Below are 23,716 nucleotides of genomic sequence, written 5' to 3' on the forward strand. Positions count from 1 at the left end.
TTTCCCTGTAGTCTTGATGCTTATTTTGCGGGATTTTTCAGCTCTACACAAAGGACGACTTTGTTAGCACTAAATACTGAGAATCCCCTTTTTATTTGACTTTCTACTGGACAAAAACGTACTCTAAACGATTGAGAGAGCAAACGTATGGGCGAGCTGGCAAAGTGTCATCAGAAGGAAAGAAAAATAAACTAAGCAAGGAATCGAGTATCAAGATGACCAGCACGTCATTTGCAATTTGAGGGTACTGCGTGTGAGCCCGATTCTTCTGTCCCCACAGAACCACAGCTGGCATAGTGTCAGTCGTCATGCTGCGTTGAATATAATTTTTTATTGCGGCAGCACGCATTTCGCAACAAGGGAAGGAGCTCAATGATAAATAGAGATACAGAACCAACTGGAAGCCGAGTTATGGTCATTGATGGGCCCTGGTATTCCTGTTTTTAGGCAGGAACTGTTTCCGCGGACGGAACGCAGGATGACGTCTGCAGGCGACTAGAAGAGGACCACACTCGACAGCCTCGAGGAGTTGCGTCGGTTCTCGTGCAGGGGACCACAAGAGCCGAAGTCCTCCGACTTTAGCTGCTCCGCAGAAAAGCCGCAGGCCTTCAGCAGTTGGCGCAGGGCGTGGAAGGTATCTCGACGCAGACGAGGCCCTCGCGACTGGATCCAGGCCCACTCTGCGAAAAGAAATGTACACGTCAGCATTTTTGTGCAAATTCTATTTATCTGAGTTTTTTTTAATGCTAAAGCATTGGTTAACTCGGTCAAAATTAGGCGTCCATGGCACGCAGACTGCACACAAAATGGCTGACGGATAAAAAACACCAATCACAAAGAAACTAAGTTTTAAAAAAGCGGAAAAATTTAGGACTGCATGAGATTCGAACCAAAGACCTCATAGATGCGAGTGTACGAGTGTAGCCCACATCGCACACACCACCACGTCTCTTTTTTTTTTCTTTATTGCATGGAAAACTTGCAATTGCAGACTATAAAAGTTATCAGTCATCCAAGAAGGTGCACATCACTACAGCTACAATAAGGCGTCCCTCAAAACTCCGGTAAGCAGATGCACGTGTCCAACAGATGCAGCCATTCTGGTGGGTCACTTTGCGCAGCATAACTGCTGTGCACCAACGCAGCCTGCTCCCGAATAATCTTCGTTGCGCGAAGGTGTTCCGCATGTCTGTCCGCCATGCGGCACTTCCACGAGCTATCCTCGGTATTCAATGGCGTGGAATGTATGCAGGCAACCAAGTGTGCGCCGCCATATCTGTGGCCAAGCGTCTGTTGCTAGGCGACGTTGAGCGCACGCCCCGCAGATCAGGCACTCCTCTTCTCCTCCATGCAACCGTGTGAGTGCGCCCGTGGCGCGCCGCCGGTAGCCGATCGCGAAGGCCACGGTGCGCCGTCACTCGTTACGTCGGGCTCCGCGGGATGGCGGCACTTGTCCGGGCTAAGCACTACTGTGAAACACATGACTATGTTTCACGTTACGAACTCTTTGCCGAACACAAAGTATTGCGTCGAGTTCACTGTGAGTGCGATTAATAACATCCCTGTTGGCGCCACAGTTTAGAATCGGATTGGAACGCAGCAGGTGACGCACGTCGGTGTCTTTTTTTTTCTTCGGCGTGCGGCCGCAGTGGCCCAGGCTGCGCCGTGCCCGTGGTGCATCGGCCATGTCTGTGGCCGTTTCCAGTGTTGCTAAGCGCAGAAATTGACCGCTGAACTTTTCAACGAATGCCGTCTATACAATCCCATAACAACAGATATATCATAAGACATTCTAGTAGCGTCTCAAAGAGGCAAGAACCGAATTGTGTAAGGGGTAATGTCCATGTTCTTTTGAACAGTTCGTTTCAGAACATCCAATAAAAACACCACATATTTGCACAAAAAAAAGCAATGATCAATGGTTTCAGCTTGATTACATAACAGGCAATTGTCGAGCCAGGGATAAGACATTTCTTTCTTTCGCAGCCGAGTTTTCACTGGGAGTGTTGATGTATGAAACTTAAAGAAAAACGCTTTTGCATTTGGCGGAAAACATATAAGCATGACACGCTTTAAAACACTGTCCTTATGGTGGCCAATGTAGAGCTAGCGATAACCCGACACTGGGAACAGGCTCTCTTATGAAGTGTTTGTCAAGGAAATCCTAGAAAGGGAAAACAGATATTGCAAAGAAAACCTCGCAGTAAGAAAGTTAAAATTTTCGACCACCTCCTTTAAAAAGCGCCATGCCGGCTCCTCACTAACCTCACCCGTAGAGACAAGCAGGAAAGGTAAATTAAAACTTATTCCCTGTTGAATAACGTTTAGTATAACTGGGTGATGCGTCAATTTATACAAAAAAACGGACACACAAGCTGGTGTGTACAAACCAATGCGTTAGCCCAGCACCCCCAGACACGAAAGGAAGAAACAAATTATCCCTATACGTATAAGTTCCCATTGAGACCACCCCCGCTTGCGTCACTGTACCAGGTTTGCAACACAGAGACTGCACCTGTCAACCGTTGCAAATCACAGTCCCAAGAGGCCACAAAAGCATTACTTCGTTTTTTAAAGGACACAGGCTTGTCTGAGCGATTGTAGAAACACCGTGTAGCATTTCTCATTCGTCATTTGGTTAGTTTACCCGTTCAGTTTAGGCTTTATTATCGCCATGGTTTTGTTTTTGCAGTTACCTCTAATTTTTCTTTTCTTGCTCCTCAAGCTCTATTCCCCGTCTTTTGAATACCCTTTCTTTCTCTTTAAATCCATCCTTTTCAACTTCCCACACATAGGGTAGCCAAACGGGCTGTAACCTGGTTAACCTCCCTGCCTTTCATGCACTGTCTTATCCTTCCTTCCTTATTATACTTCCCCCACAAAATTCGCAAAAAACTCTATGTAGAGCCTGCACTTTAGAACGCGAAAAATGAGGTGCACCTGCACCTGCACCTGCAATACATAAACACGCTTTGCGACAAGGAAGACATCACAGAACTCTTCACGCGCAAACACAGGAAGTTCCCGCCCCATCCATGCATGCGAGGCTGCTTGACTTTTTGGAGTGTCAATTAGCGATGCGGCTCGGTGTTTCCTATTCGTGGCAAACGCACACATGGGTATTAAAGTGCGTCATTATCCCAAGTAATGCCGGCCAATAGGGCCCCGGGGGGGGGTTTCGTACCCCACCAACCAAACCAAAATCATTTTGTTTTTTCCCTATTTAGAGCCGCTCCAGACACGTCACAAAACTGCCTGGTGAAATTAAGGGCTCCTTGAACGCTTCTTTTATCAACACAAAAATAGGCAATTTCATCCGCGTAAGCAAGCACCTTGACTTCGCAGGATAACGAGGAAAAACTTCGTACCCTTTGACTCTGTCGAATAGTAAGGCGCAGAAGTTCGAGGTACAAGGCAAACAACAAGGGTGAAAGGGGGCAGACCTGTCTAACAAATGGCTTGAGCGCAATTGGCTTAGACAGGACTTGGTTGACGACAAGTTGTGTGGTGCACTGCTTGTAACAATGCTGAATGATTTTATACAATATATAACCTAAATTTACCGCTACCAATAGTGTTAATAGAAGTTTGTGAGAACGCAATCAATGCCTTTGAAAGGTCGATTTATATAGAGGCCACCGGCCCTGCCGAATGAGACACGCACAAGAATTACGCCCATCTTCCCGCGAGGGAACCCTGGTGTGATGCGACGCATCGGGGGGTTCAATTGGTGTTTCCGTTGGGTTGATTCTCTAAATCGGGTGAAACGTGTTGTTAATGCGTATGATGCATTTCCATCACATGCGACCGTCGCTTCCATCACGTCTTCATCGGAAGAATCAAGTCAAGCCCGCAGTCGTCAAGCAAAGTGACGCGAAGTCGAACGAGAGCGAGCGCTGACTGAACCGCCGCAGCGCGCTACCCGCTTTATATTCACAGCGCCCGAAGGAGAGGAGACAGCGGAGGAGAGACGCGCATGCGCGCACTTGCGCGACGGGAGCGGAGCGAAGCGAGCGAAGCGCGCGCACGCAGCTGTTTATGATAATGAGACGGAGTGAGAGTGTTGCGCACAGCTGTCGGAGAGAAGAGCGGAGGAGAGTCGCGCATGCGCAGGTGGCGTGCGGACGCCGCCGACGCCGACGCAGGAGGGACATGCCTCAGAGCAAGAGATGCGTCGCATCTAATAAACACCTCCACATCTCGGTGAATTCAGTTGACTAAAGCTATACCTGGGGAAGGCGTTGTGGCCTTCAGCTCTGAGATGCATTTGTTGATATTCTTGTTTTTTTTTTGTTCTGTGCCAATGATCTACACTTACCATATTATAACGGTTAGATGTCTGAACTTCGCCTTTTATGTATTTCTGAACAGATAGAAGGCGTGACAACGTTGGCGCTGTTTTTACGGGTTTTTTTTTCTGCTTCTGCAGGTTAAGGAACTTAGGAGCGAAGCACCTTGGGCTCGGGCTGTCGACGTCTCCCGTCGTCTCATGTAGTCACGATAGAAAAACACCGGGACACTCGTTTTCCAACGTCTCGCGCTAGAACGTTTTATCTCCATGAGCAAAAAGTCGTACTAAAAGATTGATTGATTGTAGGGTTTAACGCGCCTACGCAACCCAGGCGATGAGGCGCGCTGTACTGGAGGGCTCCGGATTAATTTTGACCACCGGGGGATCTTTAACGTGTGCCGAAATCTCGTACACACGGGCGTTTTTGCTTTCCGCCTCCATTAAAAAAGCGACCGCCGCGGCCGGCAGTCGAACCCGCGTCCTCGTGCTTAGCAGCGCAACGCCTTAGCCACTGAGCAACCGCGGCGGGTCGTACTAAAACAACACACCTGGACACTTGCTTTCCAACGCCTCGCACTAGAACGCCTCGTACTAGAAATACACGAGAATTTTACAGTAAAGCTGTATACCTATAACCCCCAACAGTTTCATCTCCGTGGGCAAAAACACCAAGGCATAAGCCGCTGAGCGCTTAGCATCGAAACCGTATTATGGATGATTATGCTTGCAGTTTATCTTTGAAGGCTAAGGAGGATCTCGCGACACGAGCGTATACCGCAAACGCAAGCCCGCCGAGACGACTAGAAACATTTCATTCCCTCCGTTTCGAAATTCCGTTTCGAATTCCGCCTCGAAATTCGTTTTAAACGCCACGTTTTCTCCTGTAAAGCACACTTCTGAGCATTCTGCGGCGTGTGACACGAAGACAACTTACGGCCAGTCTCTCTCTCTCTCATTGAATTGCTTCAATCCGGCTCAATGCAAGAGATGGCGCCACCGCCTCAGCAAGCGCGCGATTGCTCCTCCCACCGGCGCTTCTCCGGCGCCCAATCAGCGCGCGCCGTGTGGCAAGAAAGAGACTTACAATCTTTGAATACACTTACACACTGCATGCTTCGCCCCTCCTCAGGTCTCGCGTTAGTGGAGAAGGCCCGGGATATTGTCCTAACTTTTGTCTTTTTTTGGAACTTTTGTCCTAATCGCATGAAGGTGCTGACTAAAATATATCTTTGTGATGTTGTTAGTGCACTTAATGCATATCTTGGCCACCAGACCGCTTCATTACGTAGGTGTGGCCGCAGAGCTCGCTAAACCAACATTTTGAATTGTGCTCTGCAGTTTTGTTAGACATTATCTCTGCGATTCTCACTATGTTGTGGCCTTGAAGCCTTGAAAAGGTGTTATTGTTGTGCTAAATATTAGCGGCTTCAAATTGCCCGTACGGATGAAAGGCGTTACCAAGTTCTTGTCAATCCTGTTAAAGTCTTTAATAACACACAGATCATGGTAACTGTACAGGGGGGATTAAAAGAAATACGAACAACGGAGCATACAGCCTCCGACGAATGCCGCACCGTCTGGCTGCACTGTCAGTAAACTGCGCGCATGCGTAGTTCTTTAGGAGCATTTGAGAGTGTGACCTACGTTTAGGGGATATGCTTGATAAAGAAGCGACGCCGGTAATTAATTTTGAGGCGCCTTTCTATGCTCTGTCGCCACTGAGCATCCCGTTATCTACTACATTAGGGAGCGAAGCGCGCAACAGGCTGATTGCAGCTACCATGATGCCGTTCAACGATCATCCCGCTCAGTGGTGACGCAGCGTGAAAAGGCGCCTCAAAATAAACGACCGGGGTCTTTTCTTGGTCAAGCATTTCCCATAAATGTAGGCCACACTCTCACACGCTCTCAAAGATGTGCGCATGCGCGCAATTTGCTGACTTTGCAGCCGGACGGTGCAGCATGCATCGGAGGCTGTGCGCTCCGTTGTTCGTATTTCTTTTGATCCCCCCTGTACGTGTGTACTTCACTCCTCGCTCACGTCGTCCTTTTGAGAAGTTCCAGATGGTAATTTTAACGGCATCGACTCAAGACAGTGTGCAAAGGTTAGACATGGAATGTTTGTTCTAACTGATGGTGATTTGACGACATTTTCGTCTTTGTACAACCCGAATGAAGCATGGTACTTATTCTCCTTAGGGAATGACGCTTATTTGCGTCGTGTGATGCGACGTTTATGTGACCTTTTTTAATACAGACTTTTTTTCCGGCGGTATTCATTACACCTTTCAATGTTTCGTATGAGTATTTCTGCTACAACCAGCCATACGTGATATGTATCGACATCTTCAGAAGCGTCCGTAACCTCACACCATCTACGTACTTACGTCTTAAGTATCTAAAACATTGCCGGATGCCCATGCCCGCCCCCTGCGTAGAAAGAAATATTACAAGCGCTTTTTTTAGCGCGTGCCACAGAAAAAAAACCAGTAGACATAAAGATGGAAAAAGTGTTAACTTTCCTATTGTCTGCGTTTACAAAAGTTTATGCCAGTGTTCAGGAAGCGGGTTACTGCAGCGAATGTAACGAATGAATTAGCGAAATCTTACTGGAGGAGGGAGCACGGTCCAATGTGCAGGCAACGACCACGGCATATTCCTTGTAGTTGGTCTTGACGACATTGTAGTAGACACCTTCACCTGAAACACCGAAAGCAAAGTATACAATTGAGTCCGAACGGAAAATGGAGTCGCTTGTTAAACATGCACTGAAGGCTCAATAACGTTTTGTTGCAACGGAGAGATCATTCATTTCGTAGCTCTCTCGGCTTTGTTCGAGAACCAACGATGCCTTGCTTGCTGATAAATAAATAACTAAACCTGGCGTTTTGCTCTCCTGTCTCCCTTTTATTTTTCGTGACGTTGAAGAGCACGTCACAAAGTTCCCAGAGCATGCTGGGGCCCACTTTTATTTTAACTCGAAAGTCATCATCTTTCTAAGTGCCTGTTCTCAATGACTTGAATAGTTTTTACAGAAAAAATATACAGACAACTGGACGATACAATAACATCCGCCAACAAGGGGCCTAGAACCTTTGCTGGGGTGTTAAACGGTTGTCATTTTGTGCAAAATTTCGCGTTGAAGCTGAAACTGTCTTACACAACTTAATTTTCATTCACAATCACTGTTCTGGCCAATTCACTCCGACAGCCGCCGGAGTGCCTCGCTTGTGAAGAGCGACTTTTTGCGCACGGAAACTGTCATAGAACTTGCTCCTGTTTATTTACAGAAAGCCAGTTGATGAGGCTCCATATACGGGGAGCTCGGGTAAATACACTTAATGAGGCACAAAATGCGGCTCATTAGGAGTGACACAAATTATTTGCATAGAGACAAATAGTTGAGTTCAATCTATTGAAGGGGCTCCTCGGTGTCGTACTACCCTTCTTCCGTTTGAGCTTCACTCGGCCTTTCGCTTGGTGGCCCAAAGGTTTTTCAGCTACAAGACCAAAGTCAAGAAGTGGTTTGAAAGGGTTAATAGCGTAGTTCCTTCTCCTTACTACATGTCGCGCCCCTGAGGCGGCACTCAGTCCTTCTTTTTACCAGACCCAGTTGACAACAAGGCCAATTTTCATTCCCTGTGGTGAAAGCCTGCAGCGCTAACAAAGGTAGGGAAGTGGTTGCGTCCCATTCGGCCTAGTGCTGGGCAAAACTGTATCTGTACGTCACTTATGGACAGCGGGAGTTCACTAGTGTTTGCTGGCGCAGGTGGCCGAAGATTACGTGCGAGAGCCCCATGGTTTCTACATGGCTTGAAGCTGTCGATAGTGGCTGCAAGATGTTTCCCCTGGCATACGGGTGTTTGTCGCCACAAAAGTAATCTAAGCTGCTGCATGGGGTCGAACAACACTCAAGAAGCTGTCCTAGTAGCCCTTGACGCCCATTTTTCTTCTCGGTGACACACCAACTAACGACATGCTATACTTCTGGTTGTCAAGTTGAATGATCACAGTAACAACTTCAGTGATGTCCCAGCAAAAGTCACTGACCGGCAAAGACACATAAGTTCCGTCACGCCGGAGATGTATAAGGTGGCATTGTCGTTCGGAAATCTTTGGGGACTCGGGCTTTTGAGAGCACCCTAAACAGCTTATCGAGACGCAGTGCGCCAGGCCCTGAAGCATTCAGCAATCGAATGCTCTAGTTCTTGCCGTCAGGTTGCCGCATAGGTCTCAAATATTTCGTCCACATTTCGGAGGCAGACGCTGTTCCTTTCTCGCATAACCTCGCTTGGATGGTGCGAGTTCTTAACCCGGGCAGGACCAGACGGTGGTGTCTTCAAATAGGCCTGTTTCGCTTACATCCTGGGCAACGAAACTGATAGAGAAGCTTGTTTGTGCCAGATTAGCCTGGTTACAATATTACAAAAACTACCATCCTGCATGACTGGCTTTCGGCAACTTTCCAAGGGTAGCACTCCGAATCTCATCAGCCACATCGAACATCACAAAGCTCACAAACTGTCGACGTCGGCTGTTTTAACGTTCCGAAGGCTTACGCTTGTGAATTGCGGGGATTCAGAGTGAACAATACGCCTAAAATTTGAATGTTTCTGCAATTTATTTTGATGCCGTCATGCACTCTTGCTTTTCATTTTGAGCATTTTTATCCGAAACACATGGATACTTCTGTCCGTGCCAATAACCATTCCGCTACCGTACCGTGAAGTAGCTCCTGCTGTATAAAATGTTTGTTACGCATGAAGCATGACTCATGTTTTATGGGAACGACGCCTCTTTCACCCATTCCTCAATTGTTGCGGTAAGTAATCTGTAAGTAATCTGTTGCGGTAAGTGCAAGTTCGCTATGGTTTATCTTCCATGTATTCTAAATTGGAACCGAAATTGACAGCCGCAGGCCGTCATTTACATCCAGAGTTCAGTCAAATGCCTGCTAAAATCAGCGGGACGTACACAATACGCCACTACAGTACCTATATAATGACGTGGCAACATTATTACACAGTTTCTAATGTTCGCCTAAAGTACGTAAAAATACTCACGATCATCTTCCGTGATAACAGTTGCTCCCTGGCATTTGGATGGGTCGACAAATATTGCCTCGGCTTCCAAGGACACCACGCTGTCGCTGGAACTCGGTATAAAGAGAAAAAAAATTACCTTCCACAGAGGCTATCATAAGATATCACTAAGTTAATCGATCACTAATTTGCACAACCCGACGACGCGGTAAAATTGCTACTATTAAGCAGTTTAATGCAGCAATTTCTGGTTTGTTTCCGTGGTCGCTGTTCCCTGAAAGACTTGCTTGATAAGAAATATTGAGTCACTTTTTGCTGCCGCTGCTGATTTGTGACTATCATGTTGTTTTTAGAGTGCAACAAATTTCGACAAGCCGAATTACCGTTTAGGATACCACGCATCGCATTTTTTAGCCCAGAAAGCTGCTATTCATTCACCGGCCCGCTAGGTGCTTTCAAGGACCCAGTCATACTGAACGTTTCCAAATCCACAGCCCGTTAATGTTCCCGAGAGAGGTTATTAAATTCACAGGGAGCCACTCGGCAACGGCCGCGGATACCGGTGTGGTAAAGGAGAAAATTGCAAAAGTTAAAATTGGATAGACTTTCTAGAAAAAGAATTGAGTGCAAAAAACAGCTCGGATACTCAGTATAAACTCATATTGTTATAACATGATGTTTCGCAGGCGAGATTAACTCTGGGTAGACAAAAACAGAACTAGCCCACACTGCTTGAGTGTAATAATCACTTTCGGCCTGTACTTTTATCTCCGGGTGCGGCCGAGGGAAATACTCAACTTATCTCTACTTATCCAAGAGTACACAGCTGGGTCGAAGTTGCAAACCAGATTTGACACATTTTTGCGTATGGTGCCCGGTAGGGTGGCATTAGAGAGTCATAGCAGAGCTAAGAACCCATCCCGGTAGGTACCCGGCCGCCGACATCGTCACTGCGCATGGCCCAAAGGGGAGAGGCCGGGCTGGCGCATGCGTAGGTGCACTGACCGTGTACAGTGCGCCGTACCGGTACCGGTTTTCCGCTCTGCTATAACTTTATTTCCTCAGAAGCAAGCAAGACCCTTCGTGAGCCTGGATCGAGATTCTCTAGTTTCATTCTGGAGTACACTGGAACGATAATTTCAGGGTCGCAATATCGCTTTACCCACACCTTACTAAAACAATGGCTAGGCGTTCACCGACTACCTTTTTTTTAAGTAAAAACTCAAGCGTGGATTTCTTTCGTTCTCTTTCGAGATGCACGGACTATATTCAGTTATGTTATAAGCAATTGTTTTTGGTGTGATAGACCTCACAGATTACAGGACCATATTTACTATTAGTGTGGACCATACTCTCAGTATCTGCTGACATTTCTGTAGAGTAAATGAGACAGAGCGACCCACCAATCAAACAAACCAGTCGTCGAGTTACGGTTACGTTGCGCAGCTTGGTTGGGTAATGCGTTACTTGCAATATGCAGTTTTGCTCTGAGTTAATTTGACTATCTCGTACCTCGTGTCCACGGCCTCCTTGATCACTTTCAAGCCAGTGGAGCCAAGAGTTTTGTACCGGGTTGTGCCACACTTCAGTGTGTCTGAATAAGGGTCCAAGGTCCTTGCAACGTCGTACCACAGTCCAGCGAACTGAAATTACGGTTAGCACCCAGCGCAAGTCCTGGAAATTCTTAATTATTACCCACGGCAGGCGCATTTAATGGAATGTTGCATGATCTACCTTTCTAGTTGCCTACTCCATGTTTGTTGCATGTGCTGACCTTCATTTGACACACACAGAGAAACTGTTGCCGCCCGATTTCAACGTTTGTTACGGGCGATACCTGAAAGGGGGAGGAGGAGGAAACGTTTCTATGCAGCACTTAGCCTTCGGGGAAAGTCGTTATTCCAGGACCCCCATCTGAAGTTGTTGGCATAGATTCCCAAAAATGAGGGGGTGCAGCTCAAGTTTGTTGTCCGCGCCATACAAATGTGACGCAAGCCATAATTACGAATAAACGGTTTTATAAAGGCTAGTCTGCTGTGTGTTACACCTGCCTTCTGGAAGCTCCTCGTGAGATCCACGGTAGTTAAGTGCCTGAAATGCATTCTCATGGTCGCCGATTGATTCAATCCACGTTGTCACTTATGTGGCGTCATAATGCAGAACGCCCCTGTTTAAAGAGATTCACCAAACGTACGTACCTTGGACGGTTGGAAATTCTTCACGACTGGAATATCGGAGCAGTGTCTCTCAGTTTCTTTTGCGGTGACAGCCTGCACCACAAGTAGGAACGCAACTCCTCTCTTCAGGCATAGGTGCATACTGTGGGAAGCTACCGCTGGTAGCTCGCGTCAATAACACCGATTTCCAACTAAACACTTCAAGTCTCAGAGAAGCTTGTCGATTGGAAATATTGTTGAGCATAAGAGGCGCGGCCACTAATTATCGACGCCCGCAATTTAGAGAGCAGCCGCGCAATGATCCGCGCCCCGTACACGCCAGCCAATAAGCACTCGCTGCCGTTGGGGCCTGGATGGTGGGAAACAGCTGGAGGTAATGAAGCGTGCCGTAACTGCGTCCGAGAGTCGCTATGTGCATCCTCCAACCCATGAAAATCAGACCGCATCGGGCTTGTCGTTAGGGGTCACGGCGAGACGACCCGGGGTCATTGGTACTACCCGTCATGCTCCAAGAGCCGGGTCCACGCGTCATAAAGTCCTGAACTAACGGACAGAACGTGGCCATGGGGTTCACAAGAGCCAATTGTCTGGATTGATACAGGTGTTTTTAAACATGCGTAGTACAAAAGGTGACTATAGAGCACCGCGACTGGTTTCATTTCACCTGAGGCAGATGTGAAGGGTGGTGAGGAAGCAAGAGTGCTTCGAGCGTGGAGTACTTCGACATTCGCAATGTTGACCCTGCGCAGATTCTATTTTCTACTCTAAGCACATGCTTGACTTCGTCATTCGCCCAATTCGTACATTTGGTCATGCTTACTGGTCATTTTGGGGCGTTTTGGTGAAGCTCACCTGCGGCAATTTCTTAGAGTGTAGTTGGTGGACGTAGTAGCACTTTCACGAAGGTGCGCACCTACCCTCTAAGGCAATCCTGCAATTCAGCTTCACCACAGTGCACTCGACTGATCAATACATTCAGCCAACAATAAAATTTAGCCGAATGACGAAGTCGAGTACATGACGTCTCAAAAGTTCGATCTCCGATGTAGCATCACGCAGTGCTATTATGACGTGCTGCATTGAGCATTGCCACAGAGCAGTTTTAATAGCTTTTTGAGTCAAGTGTTTGTTGGTGGTACAAACTGAAAACTTTAGCGCATTGTGGTGAAGCAGAAGCACGGCGTTGCCTTAGAGGGTACGTTACGTGTATATTACGGAAAGGCCCGGCAAGAAGAGGAGACGTACGTCGACGAGTTCAGCGCTATCGGCTGTGGTTTTCTTACACCTGCATATTGCTTTTAGGGGCGAAGCCCCTTAGGAGCTGCGGCTGTTGGCGTCTTCTGCCGTAGTCGTCGCAATCGTCTTCTCATGTAGTCACGGTACTAACACCTTGGACGGTTGGAACCGAGTTTCCCGGTACTAACACACCGGGAAACTCGTTTACGCCTCGCGCTAGAACGTAACGCGTCCTAAAAAAACACCGGGACACTCGTCTACGCCTTGCGCTGGAGCACTTCGTAACGCGCTCTTAAAAAACACCGGAACTCTCGTTTACGCCTCGCGCTAGAAAGCTTCGTTCTTCAAAGACAAGACAATTTTACGGCAAAGCTGTATACCTCTGCCACAAATGGTTCAATCTCCGTTGGCAAAAACGCCAAGGCGCCAAGAAATACACTTATACACTGCATGCTTCGCAACTCCCCAGGTTTCATGTTAGTGGAGATGGCCCGGGATTTTTATTTTTGTGGAACGTGGCTTTCTTTCGAATAAACGAAACTTGTATTTTGTGATCCCGGGATCCTTAAGAGTTTTGATGTGAGGGCTGATAACTGATACGCCCCTCCACGTAGGGATAGCGGTAGAACGAGAGCACTGTTCGTACAGCAGTTGTAATGCTTGGCTTCGACACCATGTCTTTGTCCAACTGCACCGTAGCCCTCGTCTTTACGGCGCGTACAAAACTTCGCTTCCTCAATCGCCGCCACGGATTCATAAAGGCCACGGGCACTGTCGTCGATTGCTCATATAGCAATCCTTATGAACACGGGCAACGTTTACAAGACACTTTCACTAGGTTAGATACTACTGACCAACAAGACTGCTTATGTCATTGTCTGGTGAGGCATTTATTATCTTTGTCTGCTTAGTTTTCGTGGGACGCGGAATCCACTACTTCCTTACAGGTTGCTGCTTCGTGCACTGAACTGACGTTATGTTTGACAATGTCACCATTAATGAAAATGTCGTCCCAACCACAAGGGTTCTCACTTTCGCCCGTATCGACGATGCCGCAAATTCAGGTTGAGAAGTCACTTTTCAAATTGAAGAAGCCTGTGTACACAATGATGTGTCCACAACGCCCGGGTATGCTTAGAGGACGCTGTACACCGCGGCACGTGGCATTCTCAACTAGCTCGACATAAAACGTACCAAGCTTCCCCCCGATTCAAGAAACCCCCCTAAAGCACTTTGTTCCTCTCAGTAATTCCGCAATAAAGTGGAACCACGGGAAACAAATTGTCCGCGTATCTGCTCCTTTTGTTGCAAATGTCATCAATAGACGATAGTTTTTGTAGACATTTGCCAGGGAAATGCCCCCCTTTGCTTTCCCGCTCACCTCTCATGCTGTTCCTGTCCCTCGCGCTCATTCCAAGGTAAACACACTAAAGGTGTGCTCAAGGCAATTTGAATTGACCGCTTTCCACTGCTACAGACTGGGTTCCTCGATGCCAGCGCTGCAGTACGGCGGAAACGCGCGTGAATCGAGGCGGCCGACTTCAAGTTTTATAGAACTGCGTTGCCGTGCTCCAGGTGCGTTCCAAGCAGAACGTGAAACCTGGCTAGTGGAACCTTTCGTTGCGGTTGCCGCGTGATTTCTCACATACCGCCAGGAGGTGGCGCGGGCAACAGCAGGCGGCGGTTTTCTGCAATAGATGTAGAATATCATTTGCTACCAAAAAACCAAGCATCCATTAATTTTTTAACAAAGGAACACTGTAAATATCCCGTGTGTACTAATTTCCTCTCTTATATTTGCGTAATATCTTGTTCTTGTTCAACAAAGTTGACAAGTATGAACATATAAACCGGGCGTAGACGTTTACATTTGTCTGTGAGTACGTAAGACTATTGTGTAGATTCTGTTATACTTTGTCCGGGTGGCTGAATCGAGTCACAGACAGACAAACAGACCTACAGACAGACCAAAGTTTCTGGGTTTAAGTAGCCCAAGAAAGACTATCGTCTTTATAATTAGCAGTGGCTAAGTTCGGCCATGCCAGTATATACGTAGCGTGAGCTAAGGTTCAGCTGGTTATTCTTAGCTTTCCTGGTTGTCTAGGATTAGCTTGATTATCATGCCTACTGCTGCTTGAATGAAACACGCACACGGTATACGCATTATGTGACACATGCATATTTATTAAGCGGCTCCGGGGCAGCGTCACCAATCGCCCCAGAGCTAAGCTGGTTCCACAGGCGCACGCTTGTGTTGTGCGGCGCACGAGCCGACGGTTCCACACCCGGCCACCCCTAGCATGATCATCAAGTGGACCGGGCCGCCACGTGCGGAACGTGCGGCGAAGACGCTGGGCGCGTGGGGTGTGTGAGAGACGCCGGGCAACGAGCAACGTACTGTGTGCCGTGTGACGTCACTGCTGCTCGCGCATGCGCAGCACGGCTCTCCAGGAGCTACGCGAAACTGCTCAACCTCAGCCATACAGTGTAGCTCACACTACAAAAAGTTACTCACCACCCGTAACTAAGGGACACAAACCCAAGGTGCAGTCTCCTTGCCGAGGCTTCAAACAGCTGGTTTAGTTCAGCAGAGCGTCACGACGCTATCTCTGTGTTGCTAGGCAGATGTGCCTGAGTGACATCAACGCCATCGTGAATGCAATGCGTTTCAGCGGCTCCGTAGTACAAATCGGTATTGAAGAATTCCATATGGATGCCCTCCCCCCCCCCCCCCTCCCCCCATCGCCCATAATGAACACTTTTCCGGCCAGCGACCTTGTGCAACCCCATGGGGTTGGCTACTGATACACAAAAAATGACATCTAAAATGCTACATCGTTTACTCGTAGGTAACGGCATTTACACGGGAGGCTTGAAGTAAGCTGTCAACTCCTTCTAGTCCCCATTCCTCTTCTTGCTCAAACCACTTAGAGTGTGTGCAGCTTTGAAGTGGTCAGGCAAAGTGTTTCGCGGGATAGTGTAACATGGCATGTGACGCATGAAAAGGTGCCCTCCTAGCTTTTTCTTTTTGTTGTTGTTGTTGATAGATTACGGTTCCGACTGAAACTGAAAAATAAATGGCGATGTGATCTTACGGCAGCTTTAATTTACAGCACTGCCCGATGTTTGCCTTCAGCCGGATCATGAAATATAGCGGAAAGGATCGGTAATAATGAGAATGCACATTTAGCTTGAATTCCTCACTGGTGTCGGACATTATGAATGCGATATTGTCAAAACCTATCTCAATATTCACGCCTGAGGTTTCTTTGATCATTGCAGAACTCTGTGCGGCACTTTTTGCTGACATAAACGACGCAAAGACGATGTCATTGTACGGACCAACGTCATGAAAGTGAGAATTCATCAGTATTCACAAGTAAGGGCCTCGTATCGCTTCGCAGTTTCAGATTTTTTTAGCATACTCAGTGAAGTGTGATCACTTCAGTATTTTTTTACTCAAAAGAAGCTAAATTTCGTGCCTAGTCAAATGACATGCAACCAGCCTAATGTGGGCGTCATCCAATGCGCTTTGTGCATTTATACTCCAAAGATTTTTTACATCAGGGCTCCTCATTAAAACATACTTGTGTTACAGAGATCCTCTACTGCCACGCAGACTTACATAACTTGCACAAATAAAAAGGCCTAGGATACCCTTGGTAAGCTTCTCAAGCGTTGGGAAGGCATTTCAGGTAAATGATGCCGATATTTGACCAAAATCCATTGTATTTGCACAGCGGTTCTGTAACCCTCCATCATTCGTCCCTTTGCTAAGCTGGAGAATGCTGCCTATTGTGGGCCTGTCCTTCAAATCTTGGCGAGCAGTTGCACCGTTTGCAAGCCCCCCTTTTACATCCAACGACGCGTATCGGCAAGCTCTCTTGTGACATTGAGGTTGTCGTATGGTTTTTGTCGGCCTCGTGTCTAAATTTTCAAGCCAATGACATGGTTATGTCCTCTGCGGGCCTGTCAAAAGTGGGGTTTCATGATGCTGCGTTGTGTCGTCAATTAATTTTAAGTGCAAATAATGATTTTTATAATTCCGGTGCAAGTAAAAGCAGTCTTAGAAGTGTCACCTGGCCTGCCACATTCGACACTTTTGTCATCACCTATGTAAGAATGCCTACAAAAATTGCGCTTTTTCAACCGTGTTATCTTTTTTGGCATTGCACAGTGCCTGCTCAAAAACGCGATTGCTCTCGAGTCTTCCATACAGGATGCCATTATTTTGTCCAGCTGACCATGCAGGAGCCAGCTCTTGTCATTGTATAGGCCGAATGAACAGGGCCGTTGCAAGGTGAATAGGTTCAGTAAATTGAATGAATGCGACCCCGATTCAGTTGTATAACCTGACAGAAATAAGAGAAGTGTTCACAGCGAGCACTAAGGCAGACGCAGCGTGTGGCTCAAGTGATCTTTACTCCAATCAACAGAATTAAGTGAATGCAGAAACGATGTCAACAGGCTTCAATGAGGTTTTATTTACGATAACTGATTTACAGTCACCCAGCGGAAAATATATGTTTGTTGTTACTGCACAATGAACTTTGCCAGCCATTTTATCGGACCGAAGCGTGAAACAGCGCAGGTGTGCAAGTAAAAGACAGCTGATGTAAGGCATGCAGGAGCAGAACAAGCTCTGCTTTGCTATAAAAACTGTCAAGATCGGTCATATGAATGCGAAGTAAAACGTTAGAAAGTGGTCGTGTTTATTCCATCGAACACACTAAGTACTCTTACCACCATCAAGGGGGGAAAAACGTTTGTGCGTTTGACAGCCGTACGCGCTATTCTAATGCACTAGTTGGCTTAGAAACAAAAGAATAAGTGTTTTTTCGCGCACTTTCTAGGATAAACAAGATATATATTACAAAAATAATTCTTGCGACTCTCCTATTACATGTACATAAATATGTGTTTGTAAGCTTCACAGCAACGTTTGTTAAACTGCCAGTGAAAATACTTTGTAGCGTTCGCTTTCTTCAAGGTATATATTGACATTTGTATGCAAAAAATAACAAGGCTTCAGCACCGGGCACAGACTTGGGCTTTGCGACGAACCCAAGGCACTTCCATGGTATTCCCCTGTTCTGAGTGAAGGTTTTGATATAACTTTATATATTTATATATTGCTGGTTGCATCGTCTTGTCATATTGGCACTTTGATCGAGGCACCCTGTTTGCTTTCCGTACGAGAAAGAGAAAAGCATTTTGCATCAGCGCCATCTGAGCGACGTGAGTCACATCATACCAGTGACTGGTTGGCATTTACAACGACGCTTGTGCAGGAAACGCTACATGCGATCAAAGTGTGACTCCTCATGGCCAAACTCACGGGGGGGGGGAGGCAGCGTGCCACACAAGTCTTGGCAGTGACAGACGAAGGTAAAGTTAGAGATATCATCACTATCTTACAGTTGCTGGCTCTTCCTCAGTTCCAACATGAAGAAAAAGGGGTATCAGGGCTCGCTATAGGTACGCCATCATCATAATTAAAGACGCATGATGCATTCGTCATTCGGTCACAATAGCCAACACTCAATAGCAAAACTGAACGAAAGTGAGGGGGTACGGTCGTTTAAGGGAAGCAAATAGCAAGCGGTGTGCATGTTGGCACCGGAAAGTCTTCGCGTTTTCACCAGAAGATTTGTAGATTTGTGTAACACAGGAATACAGGCAGCCAAAGCTAGACAACTGAACGAAAGGGCGAGCCTTTTAAACAGTTATTTAAACAGCTTACTCTCCATCCAGACCACTGGGAAAGTGAATAAAACAGCAGACACCACATCCATCCAAGGTCCCATACCTTGCGTACGGCACGTGCTAGCCCTAGTGCGTTATTCGCGCTGCCCTAACCGTTCTGGCAACTGCCACGGGGTCACCCTACTTCGTCATTATTCGTGTCTGACAATATCAACAGCGAACCAGGCCACTTAACAGGGTAGTCAGAAATGGGGTGGGCACTGAAGGGACGAACAATTGATACGTCAAGCTCAAAAGAGCCACTGTGGGCGACACGAAACGGACGAGGAGCAGGCACAAGAGCTTATTTTTCAGCGTGACACTCCGTTCTTCGCATCTGGTATATTAGATATGGGGCAGCCCCGAAGATAACATTCATTGCACATGGCTTCATCAAAGAGCTGCCAATAGTTCTTGCACTGTAGCGGGAGTCGGTCGTTGGTTTCACTCAGGAAGAACAATTAAATGCACTACACTGAAGAGTCCGTGAACTGGCAGCAACGCTTTGTGCTAGCACGTGCATATACACACACACAACAGCATGGCCCCTTTCGTTGAGACCTCCCTGGCGAACGGCGAGAGCAACGGGAAGGGAGGCGCGAAACAGGACATGTCCATCATTGCAACTGCGTAGCGCACACACACGTGTTCATCCAGCGGCGACTTGCCACGGCGAGAGCGGATTGACGCGCACTATACTCCGTGGCAGAGGAGAAGTCGTCGAGAGTCCCGTTTGTACAAGTTGGCGGCAGCGCGAGGCAGCTCACTAGCAGCCCCGGCGGAGGACGTGCAGCGTGAGCGGTCCGTCGGGCAGCTTCTTGAGGAAGTTCCAGGCCTCGGTGCGCGTCATCAGGCACACGGATTGAGCGTTGATGGAGACCAGTTCGTCGCCCACCAGCAGCCGACCGTCCCGCTCGGCGGCGCCACCTGCGATGCGAAATAAATAAACGCTATGTAAATAATCCATTCATTCATTCATCCTGTACGTGCCCACAAACAGCGTGTGGGCTTAGACGATGGTGCACAAAGCAGAGAAAGAAGGAAAGGAAAACAAAAATCGAAAAAGGAACATTCAAAAAGGCAAAAATAAGGCTTCTTGAATAGATCTTCCTCGTCATCTTACTGCTTGTCATTGACACCAGCATGGTGGAAATTCAAAAGTTAATATTGCAGTTTTACATGCCGAAACAACAGCGGCTTTGTGTGGCAAGTGCAGCGAAAGGCTACACTTGGCGGAAGGCTATGTTAGCGGAAGGCAACCCAGAGTTTTACCTCCAACTAAGTACAAGGAGGAGAAGGAAGAAACGCCTACAGCAGTGAAATTTGTTTGGTTCACCACTAGGTCGGCAGCCTCCTTAATCCAAAAAGCTATTGGTCTGGGCGGCCTATCTGGGCGGCCTGATCCTGTCTGAGCTGGTCATACGACCTTCCCGTACTCAAGGCTTAGGAATATGTTAAAATCACAGGGCAGTCTTTGACGTGCTCCAAAATATCGACAACACGGGTGGTTTCGCTTTTTTCATGCCCTGCTGGAGAAACGACCACATCAGATGGAATTGAGCGCACGTCGTCGTGCTCAGCAGCACAACGGTCCACTCACTGTGACGCTGCATGGATGGTCAGAAACAGCCTCAGAGCCTCTCGCCCGAATTGTGCTCGGACGCCTGAGTGCAGTGATTGGCAAATAGAGGTTCACGAACACAATTAGCGATAGCGTCAAGTCCTTATTTCTCAGTCAATCTTCGTACTGATTGTCTGTTTCTTGTGCTAGTTCGTTCGGATCCACGCCATCCGTAATTACACCTGCTGCAAAGTCCATACAAAATTTCGGGGCATTTCAACGTTTAAAAAACGGAAATACACTCTTCTAATTAAGTAAGGCACATAAAGTTATGCGTTGTTGAAAGTTAGAAATGCCCCTCTGGACGGGTTAGGCGCCTGGTCTATCGCACTTTGAGCGCAAACGACCGGCGCAACAAATGCCCGACCTGATGTAGCGGCGGCAGGCTTACCCGCAGCGCTTCAGTGCCATGCGGCTGGAGTGCAACGGGTGATTTTGCGTTCTTATCTCCTTGGCATCCGGCAGACACCCCTTATACACCTCTTTTAGCATCCTGATGATGTTATCCAGCTAAAGAGGCCCAGATCAAGCGCCTATAGATAAGAAAGCCTTGCTGCGCACTGGCACAATACCTTGTTTTTGCATCAAATCATGCACAGCTGTCGATTCGTTTATAAACGTGTAACGGTCCTTTTTTTTTAAACGGGGCTTAAAGTACAACGACGGATTTGTCTAGCTTCACAAAATAGTACGATGACACCAGTATAGAGCTTTTCAGACAAAGAGGGGTTGACACCACTGCACCGACAAAGATAGTGTGCCGACCGCGCACGTTTATTATCAACATCCAATGTTTGCGCCCCTTGCTGTCGCTTGTTGTTTCTACGCCTTTTACGCACTTGTATTCGGCATAAAATGTTTTGAGTGGAACCCAAGTTAAGATTATTTTGCAGACAGGTTCGTTCGCAGCGGAGGGTTCAAAAGTATAATTGTTGCATTGTTAGTATTGAGACCCTCAAGCACAGGGTTTCCTGCAAAATGTAAAAATAAAATGAGTCTAGAATTCTCAAAAGCTGTACTTTTGCGTGAAATGTTACTTTGGCGTTTTATTTGCACAAACTTTTTTTTAATAAAATTAGTTGTGTACTGTAATGCTCTTTTGGGCTTCTTTGTCATTACTGAATTCGTAAGCGAGGCAGAGCAATGCACCAAGATATTGCGATTGTAAAAAAGCAATACGAGATGTTTCAAATGTCTCTTTAAAAAATTCGTGCTTGCCTGTGCAGAAAAAATCATAAACAGAGAAAGCAAGCACTAGCTATCCTTCTCAGCTTTGTGACTCGCGAAGTCAACAGACGCTAGAAACGATGAAACAAGCTAACTATTCTACAACCTAACTACTGCTTCCTTAACGAAGACAATGTCAGTTCCTACTGCGACGGACTTACTGCGAGATAATTTTTCTGTCAAACACTCTCTTTAGCTTGTTTTTGAAACTCTAGAAATTGTGTGGGTAAACACAAAACTTAACGAAAAATTGGGACATTCAGTTTGTTATTCCTACACGCAGCTGTATAACGGCAGTGCAGATAAAAGTACCGCGTCAGCCCCTATGGTGGGCCTCACCATTCGCCGAACTTGCATCCCCGCTTACTATTGCAGTTACTATCATCAATTACTATCAGTTCTCGGTTTTACGGTTACTGTCGTGGATTACTAAGATTTAATGTGACAAAGAAGGAGGAGAAGAGCACATCAGAATGTTTTCACTTACATAAAAACACAAAAAGAGCGCTACAACAATGCACTCGCATTGCAACGTCGTACGACAATCAAAGTTTCTTATCTAAACAAGAGATGTTGTGATATAACGTACCCTGTAATTCGCGGAAAGGAGCATTTTTTACCGAAAAGAAAGTGCAGTATTGACAAATTGTTTGAGCAAAAAAGTAAGATGGATGCTCAATATTGATACCATGCTCAAACATGAACGGAATTTTTGGGGCGCCTTCCCTGTTAAATACAATTATTAAATTATCCGTAGAACTTGAACTGCAAGCACGGGAGCTACCAGCACTGTCTTATCCTGTATAGCTGTGCAAGCAACCAAAAGGTTGCTTCCCCACATAAAGGTCATTGCCCGCAGTGTGGCTTCACAAAAACGCCAGTGCAATGCAAAGAAGCTCGCTTCCGACAGCTTATTTATTAGAGCGGGAATTGCAGTTCTTGGAAAATTTTAGCTACAAAAATACATGGCAGCTAATTCCTCAGATTTCGGCCTGCAGCGGAGCTGCCACGATCTTTAGGTAAGCCGAAAACACGGTACTTACGCTAATTTCAATCACTAAGTTCTCTACTATAGTCTCTTTTAACATTTTACACACCTCACTGAACTGAGATATAAACCATAAAAATTGAAAAAAAAAAAACATTGCTACGTTTACTTGTGCTTCTGTTTAGCCATCGCTAAGAAGCTTGCTTTATCAGGGGAAACTCTGCTACCAGTGCCCACATTTTCTTGTATAACCAAAGAATTCAGCTCGGACCTTTACAGAAGCGCTAGGCTTGGGGCGCCAAATACATCATTTTACACCTAATCCGAGACTATGCTTTCTGGGCTAAAGCATTTTGTGCAAAGCCACAAGTTGTCTGAAAACATGAGACTGAAAACGAAAGCTCATTCGTAAAGAAACCACAAATGATTATCTGGAAAAGAAGTATATTTTTTTTTTTTTTGCGCACCTCTAAAGATCCTCTTGACGACTAGCGGCTTGTCCCCAAGGGGAGAGTCCTTGCCACCTTCGAGGGTGAATCCCAGTCCAAGGCCGTCCTTCACAAGGACAATTTTTTCTGCAATAAAATTGGCACCAAAATTTATCGCAAACGCCTCAGATACAACAAACACAATAAAGATAGAGACGGTAATTATATGCACAGCAAAATCCCACGTGTCATGTGTACATTGCAAGCGCGTGATGATGTCTCGGATCTGTAGAATGCAGCTACAATCTGGAAGCTTTGAGAGAAGAGTTAAGTATACTAATTCACAGCCAAACCTGCTATCATCAAAGGTGCAGTGACCAAAAATACAATTTTTTTTTTCAGAGCTGCACATCACCGCATCTGTCGCACCATGCTAGCGGGAGCGGAGGGGCGAAAGTAGAGTTAATATTTCCTACAAAGCGTACGGCACCTTGCTAAGTCTCAGAGAAACACAGTCCAGTGGAAACTTCGTGCAGAGGTTTCAGAAAATAAATTTGACAACTAATCTGCTCTATTTAAAATTCCTAATCTTCTAAGCGAGAGCAACCGGGAAACCGCCTCCTAAAAACTATTAATTGCGGTATTGCGAACTTCACATATACGTCGGCAAGCAACGAAGTACAAGTGGGGATGATATAAAACTACCCTAGCGGCTCCTTAGCAGCCCTCGGTTCAACCTTTAGAGACAAGTTGAAATCAGTTACACAATTGTTCTCCTTAAAACAACAGACCACACTTCGTACATACACAATGACCAAGTATCACGAATAGAGAAACCCCAGAAGGTCTGTGTTTTAGACAAATTTCGTTACAGAACAAATTTCTGTCCTCGGAGCTAAAGGCTACTCTGTGTCCCCTGCAGATCGTTCCCATATCCGCCGGTTTTATTTATTCCCGTTAA

The 23,716-nt window shown here is 46.6% G+C and overlaps 2 protein-coding genes across 4 annotated transcripts in view; both read right to left on the reverse strand.

Annotated features, from left to right (window-relative positions):
• Positions 1-475: 475 nt before the first annotated feature.
• On the reverse strand, positions 476-11,723 carry LOC144167665 (apolipoprotein D-like). The gene is made up of 5 exons (XM_077696854.1): positions 11,532-11,723; positions 10,846-10,976; positions 9,355-9,440; positions 6,902-6,991; positions 476-680 (listed from the first exon to the last, which is right to left on the reverse strand). The coding sequence occupies exons 1-5, from the start codon at positions 11,649-11,651 to the stop codon at positions 496-498; spliced, it is 612 nt and encodes a 203-aa protein (XP_077552980.1). The 5' UTR covers positions 11,652-11,723; the 3' UTR covers positions 476-495.
• A 5,483-nt stretch (positions 11,724-17,206) lies between these two features.
• LOC144170047 (uncharacterized) overlaps positions 17,207-23,716 on the reverse strand; it is a 299,096-nt gene continuing 292,586 nt past the window's right edge. For all 3 annotated transcript variants that reach the window (XM_077699564.1, XM_077699562.1, XM_077699563.1), the window contains exons 8-9: positions 22,795-22,902; positions 17,207-19,418 (exon numbers count right to left, since the gene is read on the reverse strand). In XM_077699564.1, the coding sequence (XP_077555690.1) occupies positions 19,258-19,418; positions 22,795-22,902 (269 nt within the window). In that variant the 3' untranslated portion in view covers positions 17,207-19,257. The remainder of the gene's footprint in view (positions 19,419-22,794; positions 22,903-23,716) is intronic.

The sequence above is a fragment of the Haemaphysalis longicornis genome, unplaced genomic scaffold, assembly GCF_048455015.1.
Source record: "Haemaphysalis longicornis isolate Haplotype H1 unplaced genomic scaffold, Haemaphysalis longicornis Haplotype H1 scaffold_2, whole genome shotgun sequence".
NCBI lineage: Eukaryota > Metazoa > Arthropoda > Arachnida > Ixodida > Ixodidae > Haemaphysalis > Haemaphysalis longicornis.

What these genes read in the sequence shown, in the direction of transcription:
- LOC144167665 (XM_077696854.1), bottom strand. Translation starts at nt 11,651, where the DNA reads ATGCACCTATGCCTGAAGAGAGGAGTTGCGTTCCTACTTGTGGTGCAG. An exon ending in AGAATTTCCAACCGTCCAAG is followed by an intron (nt 10,977 to 11,531) that starts GTACGTACGTTT and finishes CCGTAATTTCAG; the next exon opens with TTCGCTGGACTGTGGTACGA. An exon ending in AAGGAGGCCGTGGACACGAG is followed by an intron (nt 9,441 to 10,845) that starts GTACGAGATAGT and finishes ACCGAGTTCCAG; the next exon opens with CGACAGCGTGGTGTCCTTGG.